Genomic DNA, 13,605 nt, shown 5'->3' with positions numbered 1-13,605 from the left:
CTCATTGTTTCATGATGTACAGTGTTGAGGGAAATTTGACCAGCATCTGTGTCAGATCTGTTCACCATACTTTACAATATATGGGGAGGGGAGACGGTGTGACTGAATGCGTTATGACTGAGTTCTTCCTTCTTTGTGCTTCAGCTTAAGTTATGATCAGATAATGCGCAATAATTAGTGGCCATTAAAATAAATACAGGCTGTGTATTGCAGCATCTGAAAGGAAAATGTTGCTTAATATGGATTAAAAAAAGGCATGAACCCCACATTTGTCCAAAACAAATGAATATTGCAGAATTATCATTACTGCAACCTGTTTTATTGTACTTCCTTATATGGCATCAAATTTGTAGGTGCGCTCTAAATCAGAGCAAACTCAATCTGGTCACATGACCAACTACGTCACCAAGATAAAAAGTGTTTAGATGAATTTGGGCAATCTTATTATTCTTATGCTTAGCGAATAAAACTCAGTACATTGTTTTTTTATGCTCATCTTAGAAACTTATTCTATCCTTAACTGTTTCCTCTAGGGCTTCATTTTGCTTTTGTTGTGTAAGTTTATTTTTGTAAAACACACAGGTTTCATTCATATACACGCAGATACTTTTTTTCTGTCTGAATTCTTGATGTAAATTATAATATACTGCAAATATGTAAATCGTTAATTTAATGTTATGAATATTGTTTTTAAAAGAAATGTTACATTCTGTTATACCGAAATTCTCCTTCGTGTGATTTAATTCAATTTGATTTAATTCAAGTTTATTTGTATAGTGCTTTTTTTTACAATTGACAATTGACATTGTCTCAAAGCGGCTTTACAGAACAAAAACAGAGAACAAAAGGTTATTATAAAGAATAATATAAAGATTAATATAATACAAAACTCAAGATCAATATTAGATATATGTAAATGTGTATGTATTTATCCCCAATGTGCAAGTCAGTGGTGACTCAGGTGTCTGTGGGGAGGAAAAACTGCCTTTAATGGAAGGAAGAAAACTTGAGAGGAACCAAACTCAATGGGGAACCTCATCCTCATGTGGGTGACTTTAGTGGATTTAGGTTTACAGTATGTTTGTTATTTAGGTTTGTTATATTTGTTATTTAGGTTTGTTATGGGTGGATTTAGTTTGTTATGCAAATGAATCAGGGATATATCGATTACTTCATGATATTATCTTGCCGTTCTAGCGACATGCATTAGCTACTTTCCAGTGAAAAGAGTTGGAAGAGTTATAAATATTTAGAGAATGAGGTCTTACCTGTCTGCAGCCCCCCTGAGCTCAGCTCCACTTCTGACCACTCAGTTGGACTCGAAATGATGGATTTAAACAAAAAAAAAACAAAAATAACCCACGGTGTGGTTTTCAGTATCATAATAAATGTTTGTTAAAAAAAAAAAAAATACGTTAAGGATTTAAAAAAAAAAAAAAAACGTTAAGGATTTAAAAAAAAAAAAGTTAAGGATTTAATAAAAAAAAACGTTAAGGATTTAAAAAAAAAAAAAAAAAACGTTAAGGATTTTTAAAAAAACGTTAAGGATTAAAAAAAATAGTTAAGGGGATTTAAAAAAAAAAAAACGTTAAGGATTTAACGTCTCCTGACGTAACGCTTAGTTTAATCGATTTTAAATCCGTGTTTAAACTATTCTGTATAAAATACAGACACAAAAAACCCTTAAATAACGTATTTTCAAAAATTGACACTCTATCTACCAAAATTACATCTTATATCGAGTAATTAAATTACGTTATTAATATTAAAGTTGTCGGTTACTATTGAACCCTCACCAAGACGACGGCTGTTCAGGCAGCGCGCGCATATTCAGGAGCCGTCACCAGCTCGCGAGCGGCTCCGCCCACCACATTGCCTCCGACCAATGGGATTCGCGTCCGTTAGATTTCCACGCCCACCCAGGTTAGAGTAAATAATCAAAATAAATAAATAAATAAATAAACTAGAAGACAGACACTATGGTTGACACGCTCATTTTTATCAGTTGATATTACAATCATTCTTTGTCAGTTGATTGCTGATTTTCTTGCAACTCATGATTATGAACCTTAACAACCGTAATCATCTAATTAAATATGCACACACAACCAGCCAATCAAATGGTAGCAGTGCAATACATGCAATCATGAAGATTTGTTGTGTTGTTGTTGTTGTTGTTTTTTCCCATTGTGCTTAGTGCTGATTGGATAACTCCATGAATGTTCCTAATAAAGTGGACTCACTTCTTTATGTTTAGTCAATAATGTACTGTTTTGTATATATATACATATATATATATATATATATATATATATATATATATATATATATATATATATATATATATATATATACACACACAATCAACATTGGAAGATTATAATAATCCTTCTAATTAGAAACAGAGATGAATATGTAAACCTTAAACCAAGAAAAGAAACAAAATCAAAATTGTTTCATAAAACTTTTATTAATTTATTTATTTTCGTATATATCCTCTTTTCAGTTCAGTGGTACAAAATGGCAATGAATGGAAACTAAGCAGACAGCCAATGAACAGTGGTGGTGTCTGATCTTGCTTAAAAACTTTAGTCCCATGCTTTCATAGCCTAAATGTAATTTTCTGTTTTGTTCAACACCTCTTTTACACAAAAGTTCTACAATGAGTTTCTCAATTTAACCCCCACAAATGTTTTTTTTAATTGATAATTGTATAAAAAAAGGCAGTGAACCCCTCATAGGAATCAAAATTAAATAATGTCAAACATATATTTGTACATGCACATGTCATTGTAACATGCAAACATAAACACAATGTCCACAGGTCAACTGAACAAGGTACAGCATGAGGATGACAAAATGGTGCTGTGTTAAATTTGGCACCTGGCAGAAAATTTGAGTACAATAATTATTTGTAGCTTTTTTTTTATAGGAATGGCTTTAGAACAGTTACAGATGTACTAGGCGCACAAATCACATCTCCCTTTCAAAAGGGAAAATAGAAGGTAAAACATGGTCAAAGATGGATCACTTTGAGGTTGATTATTTTATATATAAAAAAAAAAATCTTTAAATCATTCACCAATTATTATGGACTGTACTGAGCCGAACAACACAAATTCAAATTCACTTTTGAGGACAGGACTATGGCATGCATTTGTCCTGCTTGTACACTTGTAAACAGAAAATTGGCCTTACCAGATTTCCAATCAAATGTATTTCACGTACAGCACTGTAACGTATAAACTAAATAAAATTGTCTTGGTCCCAGAACTGTCTAGTCTAGGAGATAAAGCTACAGAAGATGAGGAACGATTATAAAGTGTCGCCATGTTGCATAGCCCTGCTGTACTGTTTCTCAACAGTCGTCTCATCCCTGCAATTACAGGACACAGGAAGCTTGTCTGAGAAATATCATCTACACTCACCAATCACTTTATTAGGAACAATAAATTCCTTTCATTCATGTAGTTCATACATTCATCCAGTTATTCAACCAATCAGCCAATCATGTGGTAGGAGTTTCGATGTTTATAAATTTCGGGTTTTAGTTAAGCGTTCACATCATGCATTAGAACTAGGGAGAAATGTCATCTCGGTGACTTTGTGGCTTTGTTGTAAGTGTAGTTTGAGTAGTGGGGCTCTGGAGAAAGTGAGGGACAGTTCTACTGGTAGAAACATTTTTTTAATAAGAAAACTCAGAGCAAAATGTCTGGCATGAATGCTAAGGTAACTAATAATCACTACAACCATGCTGAAAAGCATCCCAGAATGCAAAACATGTTAAGTCTTGAGGCTGGTGTCCTACAACAGCAGAAACCTACATCAGCTTCCACTCCTGTTAGCCAAAGTCTAACAAAAATCTGAGGCTACAGCAAGTACAGAATCACCAAAACTAGACAGGTGAATATTATTAAAACCATAAATAAGGTTGCTCAAATTTTCGGCTATCTTGTTTCTGTATGTGTCCACTTTAGCATTAGGTTCCTGTTCTTGGCTGTAGCTCCACTGCTTCATAGTACCATAGGCTTTCTCTTCTGACCTCTTTCATCAACGAGACATCAATAACTACAGATCTGTCACTAGATATATTTAAATGGTTCTGTGTATTTTTAGACAGGGTTGTGCACATGAAAATATTAGAGGTTCAGCAACTTCTGAAATACTCAAACCTGTCCAGCACCAACAACCAAGCCAAGTCACTCAGAGATTTTTTTTCCTCAAGTAGATATTTAACTAAATATTGACTAAATATCAAGTAGATATTTAGTCAACTTTAACAAAAGCTCTCACATGATTGGCTGAATGGAAAACTGCTTGAAGGTTCAGTTGTACAGATGTTCTTATTAGAGTAGTTTGTGTGCGTGTGTTACAAATAAATATTCATTTTGTCTTATTATACAATGATTTGATGACGATGTTTGGAACTAATCAAAGTCACCCAATGTTACCAAAGAACCACATCTTCCTTCTTTACCATGAAAGGGTACAGCAATATGTTAAATTTGATAGTATGAACAAAATGTACATGATTTTAGTGAAATATATAGATTTTTCAGAATATTATTTTATGTTCCTACCAAAATGTATCATGTCTTTCTTGACTCCATGTAATTAAATCAGTTCTAATACTAGAAAGGCAAGAGCTCACCATGTACTCTTTGGCAAAATAAAATTGTACATCACACAATGCAGTTACAACAACACCAACACCAAGTGTAGAATCTCCCAACATGCATTCGATTCAGACATAGTGAAAACATTTTCAGCATCATTCAATTCCCTATAGTTCATAGTTACGGTACCTTCTTGAAGCTACGTTGTCGATGCTATCGTCACTGCAGCGTACAGATTTTTTTTTACTCACGTGCCATACTTTCAGACAAACATCTATAAAAATCTCACTTATATTCTCTCTTTTGTGCAATGTCATAATCTCTGTCTTCATAACATGCTATGATAAATATAAAGAACAAATATCTGTGACATTTTACCTACAGTGTACAGTATCCAGTATTTGCCTTTCTCAGGTTAATAATGCCTCACGGTACATCATACTCATACAGTAGTTAACCTCAAAAGGTTAGGCACTTGGTAGTTTACCACTTGAGGGTAATTTTATTTATTTTTTTTTTTAAAAAAGAGTAGACCTTACAGGATACCCAGCTACAGTACACACTTCATGTACAAGGTACAAAAAAAAAAGAACACTGTTAATAGATGCTTACTGTACTGCTTATAAAACAAATTACGATTTAGCTACTGGGACCATTTTATCTGTGCCACTTTCAAGAGGAAGAAACAGCTTGAAGCAGCAGCAGGGAAAAAATATGAAGATTAAGAATCTGGACAAAACTAAGGATTTAATATGGGTTTGTTTTTAAGACATAAAGAGAGGTCCAGGTTCTTAACAATACCATATAGATGAGCAGAAGTCCTGCACTTCCATTATAGTTTGTGCTTTCTAATCAAACATGGCTGTATCTCTTTGCCCTCTGCCGAGTTTAGCCCTATTCATTTGATTTCAGAGAGCAGAGGGCATTGCTGAACTATTTCTCCTCTTCAGTGGCAGACAGAGCTCACCTTGCTTTATCAAATTCATCATGGCACTCATATTTTCACAAACTGTACCACGTTCATGAAAAGATTTAACTCAACCCGTCTTCTAGAGCGCCTCAGGATTCCATTCTACCTTCACACAGTCATCGCACAATCTTGAGGCAAAGATGATAAAACTCATCCTGCACATTTTAAAGATACATTTAAGACATATATTGGTTACCATTTCATCAGCACCAGTCATCTTTATCTGTATCATGATAGCTTGGGGAAATCCTGGTACTGGAGCCCAGAGATGTACTAACTCCAAGGGTAAAGTGGTACCCGTTAGGTACTCCACTCTGACTCTGCTGAAGCATGGATGGCACCGCCCCTGTGGATGAATGGGTGGCAGAGACTGTTCTTGGAAAACGTCCTGAGCTGTAGGTGCTCAAAGCATCGTGGAAATCTTCGGCCTCTGACAGGTGTGGGTCTCGCTGCAGTGGGCCGAGGTTGGGGTCAGATCCGATCCGAGTAACAGGCACAGGAGATGCTTGGTGAGTGATGCCGAGCAAGGCGTCGTGCTCTGACTGCCCTCGACTCAGGTAGGTAGGGACTGGCCCGGATGAGCGGGTGGCAGCCATCTGCAATGGAGAAGAGCTGGTAGACTTAAAGGCCACTGCAGGCCTTGGGGTGAGCGGTGTCTGAGGGAGCTGTCTTCGTCCACGGCATGGTGTACTGGTGCCTGAGGTGAAGACCATCGGGCTACCCTTAGCTGAGTTACCACCCTGCAGAATAAAATATAATGAAGCACAGAATAAAGACTAGAGGTAGATTTTGGGAGCTAAATGTATACATTTGTAAACAGACAGACATACATACAAAGATATGAAAGCAGAACCTTAGGAGTTTTCAAAACTGAATGACATCATGAAACTATAGATAGGTACCGTTTTGAATCTGTTGGGTTCTTGTGGATCTCCGGGTGATGTCGATCTGCTTGGCCCAGGTGATCGGCTGTGAAAGTGCTCTCTGTTTCCATAACGATCACAGGAATAGTAACGTTGCTTTCTATCTGGGGCAGAGGACGAGTGGTGCTTCCGCTCTTGAGAGCGACCTCGGTCTCTGTCCCATTCACGTGCTCGATCCCGCGGATCGCTGATTAGATCCGGCGCTGGATCTAAAAAAAGGTCAAATTGCTTAGACACGCTTTGACTGCTTCATTATTGAATGAGGTTCAAACACAGCTGCTCCCTATCCACAAAATGAATAACATGATTAGTGCAATAAATGAAAGTATCCTGTCTGTCTGAAACAGTCATGCTATTTTCTCTTGTGGTTTTTCTGGAAAAACACCTGCACCAGTTTAGGAGTTGTGAGGCAAAAACCATCCCCACGGCAAAATGTAATCACTCAGACCTCTATCTGTGTTTATTTTAAGTTAATATTTGGGGGTTTTATAGAACTGTTATGCTAACAGAATATAAAAGCCATTACCAATGGAGAGAATAAGAAAAACTGAAAAGACACTGAACAAGACACCAAAGTTGACCAGCTTTTTGCATTCCGTTTAGCACAAACTAAGTCAGAAAAATGTGTCTAGATTCCTTTGTAACATTATTATAGTTTTCTGATATCCCCATTGGCACCTGCTCACAACCTTGGGGTAACCATTAACAATCAACTGTGCATTTTCTCCCAGGGTGATAATGTGACATGATCATGTCAGTTTCTTCTGACTGCTGCAATCCCTCCAATGGCTTCCGGGAGCTGCACGCATCAGATTCAAACACTAATGCTTGTCTACAAAGCCAAAAACCGACCAGCTCCTTCTTACCTCAAAGCTAATTTCACTCCTTGCACTGCACCTCGCTCCCTATGATCTCCCAGCACTGCTCGACTGGTCCCGCCATCTCACCAGGTATACAGCAAGACTCTTTTCTGTTCTGGCACCGAAGTGGTGGAATAACCTTTCCCGAGAAGCCTGAACAGCTGAGTCACTGAAACACTTAAACTAGCTCTTATTTTGCCTGTTTGTTTTACATATTTTTAAAAAAGAAGATAATTTTAATTCCTCTCAACAGAGTATTTAGGCTACTGGTACCCATGTCTGTGACCTAGTGAACCATTCATTCATTCATTTTCTACCGCTTATCCGAACTACCTCGGGTCACGGGGAGCCTCAGGCGTCATCGGGCATCAAGGCAGGATACACCCTGGATGGAGTGCCAACCCATCGCAGGGCACACACACACACTCTCATTCACTCACGCAATCACACACTACGGACAATTTTCCAGAGATGCCAATCAACCTACCATGCATGTCTTTGGACCGGGGGAGGAAACCGGAGTACCCGGAGGAAACCCCCGAGGCACGGGGAGAACATGCAAACTCCACACACACAAGGCGGGGGCGGGAATCGAACCCCCAACCCTGGAGGTGTGAGGCGGACGTGCTAACCACTAAGCCACCGTGCCCCCCCAATGAACCAGTGGTAATATATTTATTGATAGAGACTTTAAAGCACTTTTGTTATGACTGTCTAGATAAGAGTGTCTGCCAAATGCAATAAATGCAGATGTAAATGTTTTGTTAGATACTTTAATAGACACATAATTCACAGGCAAGTACAAACAAAAAAATAAAAACATGTCTCCATGTAAATTTCCAATTACAAACTAATCAAATAGCTTTAGTTATGAAAATTTACCTCTACCTCTGGGTTTTTTTCCAGTGAAATCTGGTTACTAGGTTATATATTGCATAAAATATCCTTTCCTGGGGTTCAACTTCATACCAACATTCCCATCATGTTCCAACAAGCTACAGCTGAGAACTACAGTATAACTCATCTCTAGATCACTATACCGTAGACGTACATATTGCTGTGGGCGGAAATGTTGTGTTTGTATCTGACTCATGACTCATCTTAATTTACAGAGACATGACATACCCATACAATATGATACCTTTCAAGTTCACTATGCTTTCCTTAATAGTGTGTGTCTCAATTGAAAAAATATGTGCATTTATGTATGAATTTTCTTACCCAAAGAGGCAGGCTGTTCTTCACTGATAGCTCGGTCCAGGGATTTATGCTTCTTGTCTCGGCGGCGGTGACATCGATGATGATGATGATGGTGATGTTGGTGCAATTTGTCTCTGTCTTTCTCCTGAGTCTGTGCTGCTGGGGGCCGCTCCAACGTATAGTCCCTCAAATTCAACTCTGTTCCTCCTCTCTGAGAAGCCAAAGAAGAGGCTGAACGCCGCATGGGACTGCTGTCCGTGATGGGCTTTAAGATAGAAAAAAGTAAAAGAGGAACGACAAAATGAGGGTTCTAATCCATGAATTAAATGGCACTTCAGAAAAGTCAGTAAAGTAAGATATTCCCATAATGTTTGAAACCAGCTCAGTGGTTTGCAGACACACACACAAAACACACACAAATACTGTACATATCAAGTAAAACAGGAGAAGAACACCATCACTGTTTGATGCAAACACTCAGTTGTTTGAATGCTTTCATCGAAATGCTTCTTAACCTTTACAGTTACTACAGAATGTATCCAAAACCAAGCAGTGACAATAGCACAAACAAAATCCTGACAAACGCGCTATAAAGTGCGTCATTTACTGCAATCCACAAAATAACAGGTCTGTAAGCTTTATTCAGTTAATCATCTGGCAAAAGACATGTCATATCACCTCACACAACAAAAAAAACAGCGTTTGCTGATTTATTCTTATTAGTGTTGTCCACTGCTTGATAACAATGTGGTTGTTGGCTTTATTTATTTATTTATTTATTTATTTATTTATTCCATTGTCTTTTTTTTTTTTTTACATTTTTTTAAGAAAACTCTTCACACATCAAACAAGCTTGGCCAATCTGTTCATTACATGTCCTACAGTACATGCACCACCGTAGACACATCTAAAATTTCTAAACTACAAAACAGCACTTCTCTTCTTCTATGAGGAACGATGATTTGTTGATTTGATGATTTGAGCCATGCCATGGCAAAGGGTCTTTAGTGAACTTCATGGTTGTGCTACCAAGTGCTTAATATAGACCCAGTAGAGACGACAAGTAGGGGAACGGTTATATGTAGGAAGATCCTAAAATTCACCCCATGAACTGTAAAGACGAAGTATATCCTGGCCAGATTAAGGTTACCAAGACCATCCTCTGCAACCAGGTCTGAGAATGCTGTCCGCAAATAGTGTCTGGAAGACCAGACCACCAATGTAACCCAAGAGCTATCTGGTTCTTGCACCAACTACAAGATGAATAGTAGGAGTCAGTGAAACACCAAACAGGCATCCAGTCTGCAGTCGTAAAAAGAGATTAGACTTTTGCAATGGAAACTGTTTTGGGGTATATGGATTGCTATTTTGCTGGAGATGAAAGAGTCTGAGTTTGGCAGATATAGACTAGATATAGTCATCCTTAAATCCACATACTCTACAAGCTCAGTATCAAAGGTCTTGATCAGAAATGTGGTCACTCTTCTACTAAAGACTTCCTACAGAAGATTGTCCTCAAGCAGGTGTGGGAATACTTGCCAGTCAGGTGGTCTAGATTGTTGCCTTTATAAGTAGTCTCGGAAAGAAAAACTCTAGAGGACACCTGAAGAGGATATTGGATGGAATGATGGAGATACTTGGAGGGGTATCACTGAAAGGAATACAGTATATACACCAGAAATAAACCTGAGTAGTGGCCTATTCGATTGTGCAAGCCATAGACCTTCAAGAGCAAGTGTTTTGTTTGGACACAAGATTGCTCATAAGATTAATTGGTTCCAGAGCACCTTTGGCCTAAGGTTGTGATTGTATCATCAAAATTAAAGCCATATGTTTTGGACACTTGGCTAAAGAGAGAGGCGGTACTGCCAGCCGATTGCCACTTGGTGGTGAGTTGGGATTATAACACAGGGTACTGGCCAGATCTACCTGGTAAACTCAGGAAGGCTTTCCAGCTTGTTTTACAGAAGCTTCATTGTAATAAATGTAATTCCAAAACTGGAAGGGATTTCTCCCTTATACCAAGTACAAGGACATTTAACAGGGTCAGGGACATTGAGTCTGAATGGGCAAGGGCTGCTACAAGAATATGTGGCTGTTGGTGCACAACATTACAGTAAGCCTCTAGTAGTCAACAGTGGTGAGGGAAGCTGTCAGCTGTCAAGTTGAAGATGGAGTCATTCCAAATAATGCTCATGGAGGTCTTTCCTGATACAGTTGTGGGGTACGAGGAAGCCAAATTGGCTGCAGTTCAAGAGAAGAAGACTATTGGCTGTTGAAACTGCAAAAGACTTTTGCATGTATATATTGCAATGAAAAGGAGCACTCTGAGACACTTCATAACCCAGTAGACACATCCTCCATTTAAAAGTCATTGCAAGAAATCTTTGGTATTTTATTGTCCATGTTTTAAGTTTATTTATTTTATAGCAGTTAGAAAATTCTATAGTGGCAAAAACGCAAGTGTGGAAGAGATTGATTTCTATTTGGCTGGAAATGTTAAATGCACTGGCAATTTTTTATTTATTTATTTATTTATTTTGTAATCTTACATCTCTCATCCCTGTCATCCCTGAAAAGACTCTCTTGATTAAACCTAGTTCAGTTCAGAGGTTAATCCATAGAGAAAGCAGATATCCTTAATGTGTGAAGAGTTTTAAAAAAATATAGTAGTTTCTATAGTTCTATAAGGGGTTTATAAATTGCTAAAAGTAAATACAAATTGATTTAATAGTGCTACCCTCACAAAAAGAACAAAACTGTAGAACTACAGTATAGCTATGCAGTTCCTCTAGCCACATCATCCTCGGTAGACATTTTCTATGGTTACTGTATAAGGGAGCATTTTATTAAATCCACTTGCATCAGGAATTGTCAATAAATGAGGACATTTCAAGCTGAGGATGTGATAAGAGAGAACTGCATCATCACTCCTACATAAACATATACCATAAAGGTATATTACTCAGACATATACACCAACAATACACACACATACATGATTCATAACATCCCATCCCCAAAATGTTATCTATATTAAATTTAGTTGTCTATAAAATACTAGAAATATTGTTTGTGATCTGACATGACCAGGCTATTTATATCTCTGAATCAGTGTATGGGACAAGCCAAGAAAGCATGGACTGGAATGGGAAAAGCACATACAGGCCAACACAGAAGTGATATGAGTGACACAGAGATTGCAATAGAGAGAATTAAAGGGGAAGATATAGTTTGAGATATAGAAGGGCTTGGAACATTGGTACATACTGCTAGGTACATCCCGGTGGTGTGGCGCAACTGGCTCCGCTGTAGGACAGGAAGAGGACACACAGGTGAGGAGAGCAGGGGAAAACACACAGCCAACATTGACTCATTCAGCATCAGAGAGACGGTGGAGCATATAAATGAGACAGCAGAGGAGAAAAGGAAGCATAGAGATGATAATAATATGTGATGATTCAATGATAAGATGGTAAGATGCTCATATGAACAGACAGATAGAAAATAAGAATGATAGAGACAATATATCAGAGAAAGTGAGAAACAGATGACGACACGATGACAGACAAGCTGGCAAAATGATTACAATGGGATTAATCAAGTAGAAGGAGGTATGGGGAGCAAGAAGGACAGAGGAGGAGGAACAGAAGTGTCTAGGGAATACAAAGGCTCTGGTGGGTGGGCTGTTAGAAAAGTGGCAAAAATTTACACAAGATAAGACAGGAACAGACAAGACACAGTACAATATTATACAATATATGTGACAGATGATGAGACAGAGACAGAAGGCAACAGCACAGATATATACAGTCTTTTACGGTCACTACAAATAAGTGAAAGTAAAAAGGTAATAAAAGACAACAGAAGGGAGATGAGAATGGAAACAACTTATAGGACACACAGGTTACACATAGGGGACATATGTATAATTAATTACTAGTACAACATCATCATTTGAAAAACGGTGTGTGTATTTAAATTTCACTCAAAAGCACATTTATTATTTTAAGATTATTAAACATGCCTATTTTTGTGCATATATGCTAATTAAGCCAAAAATCTTTGCCACATGAAATTCTAGAAACTTCTTTATCTTTCAATTCCATTGGAAAATTCGATGTATATAGTCCATGTGCTTGTTTGTCTCAGTAAAGAAGTGAAGAAAAAAAAATCATTCAAACAAAGAAAGAAAGAAAGAAATACAATCTAAATGATATTATATTAAATTATTAGCTACTTTAAATCTAGGTTTCATCCTTGACCATAAATCGAGATGTCGGTTGTGTCATCTTGATAGGAAAGATACACAAAACTAATAAGAATATGGAGTATCGCATCTAGCCCTAGTAGACGTCTATTCATTTATTTGCCATAAAATTATCCTTTGCTAACAAGAAAATTATCGCAGGCAAAGAGAGAACTTTTGAAACAACTTTTAGTTTTTCCACAAAAACAAAAAGTGTATGTCAGTTCCATGTGTAAGAAAACAGAGAGGCATAAAAAAAAACAAAAAAACTGGTGCTTAGTTACTCAATAATTGTCCCTCTATTCATTTACAACAAAAGAGACCCACCCACTTGATTTATGATGGTTTTTTAACTGAAGGTGTTCCTCGTATTGACGTAGCAAGGGATCTGCTACATGTAAGCCAGGAATGTTGTACACCCATTCAAACATGTATCCATCTATCCATCCATCCATCCATCCATCCAACCATCCATCCATCCACATCCAATCTAATCCATACATCCACTGATGCTCACAGCTCATGTTTTTCCCTTCCTCTCATTTCTTCATCTGTGTGCCTCTCCATAACAAAATCCCTCTTTAGAAATATAATAAGATTGCTTAATGAATGAGAATAAAACGATCACCGGCTTACCTGGAAGCCTGCACTAAGTCTGGGCATTGAGGCTGCCCTCCCGTGGCCCTCCAGTGTGGAGAAGCCCACTACATCAGAATTATTCTCCATATCCGTCATCTCTACTAATTCCTGTAAGATCCACACAGCGCACACAAACATATGCATCGAC

The 13,605-nt window shown here is 37.7% G+C and overlaps 1 protein-coding gene across 1 annotated transcript in view; it reads right to left on the bottom strand.

Moving 5' to 3' along the window:
• Positions 1–2,451: 2,451 nt before the first annotated feature.
• The window catches only part of LOC132859654 (voltage-dependent N-type calcium channel subunit alpha-1B-like), a 113,175-nt gene continuing 102,021 nt past the window's right edge, over positions 2,452–13,605 (bottom strand). Inside the window, exons 43-47 of the mRNA XM_060890464.1 lie at positions 13,455–13,565; positions 11,840–11,878; positions 8,591–8,834; positions 6,489–6,718; positions 2,452–6,326 (exon numbers count right to left, since the gene is read on the bottom strand). Coding sequence (XP_060746447.1) covers positions 5,790–6,326; positions 6,489–6,718; positions 8,591–8,834; positions 11,840–11,878; positions 13,455–13,565 — 1,161 coding nt within the window. The 3' untranslated portion in view covers positions 2,452–5,789. The remainder of the gene's footprint in view (positions 6,327–6,488; positions 6,719–8,590; positions 8,835–11,839; positions 11,879–13,454; positions 13,566–13,605) is intronic.

This window comes from Tachysurus vachellii, chromosome 17 (assembly GCF_030014155.1).
Source record: "Tachysurus vachellii isolate PV-2020 chromosome 17, HZAU_Pvac_v1, whole genome shotgun sequence".
Classification (NCBI taxonomy): Eukaryota; Metazoa; Chordata; class Actinopteri; order Siluriformes; family Bagridae; genus Tachysurus; species Tachysurus vachellii.
This window is presented reverse-complemented; position numbering and strand designations above follow the sequence as displayed.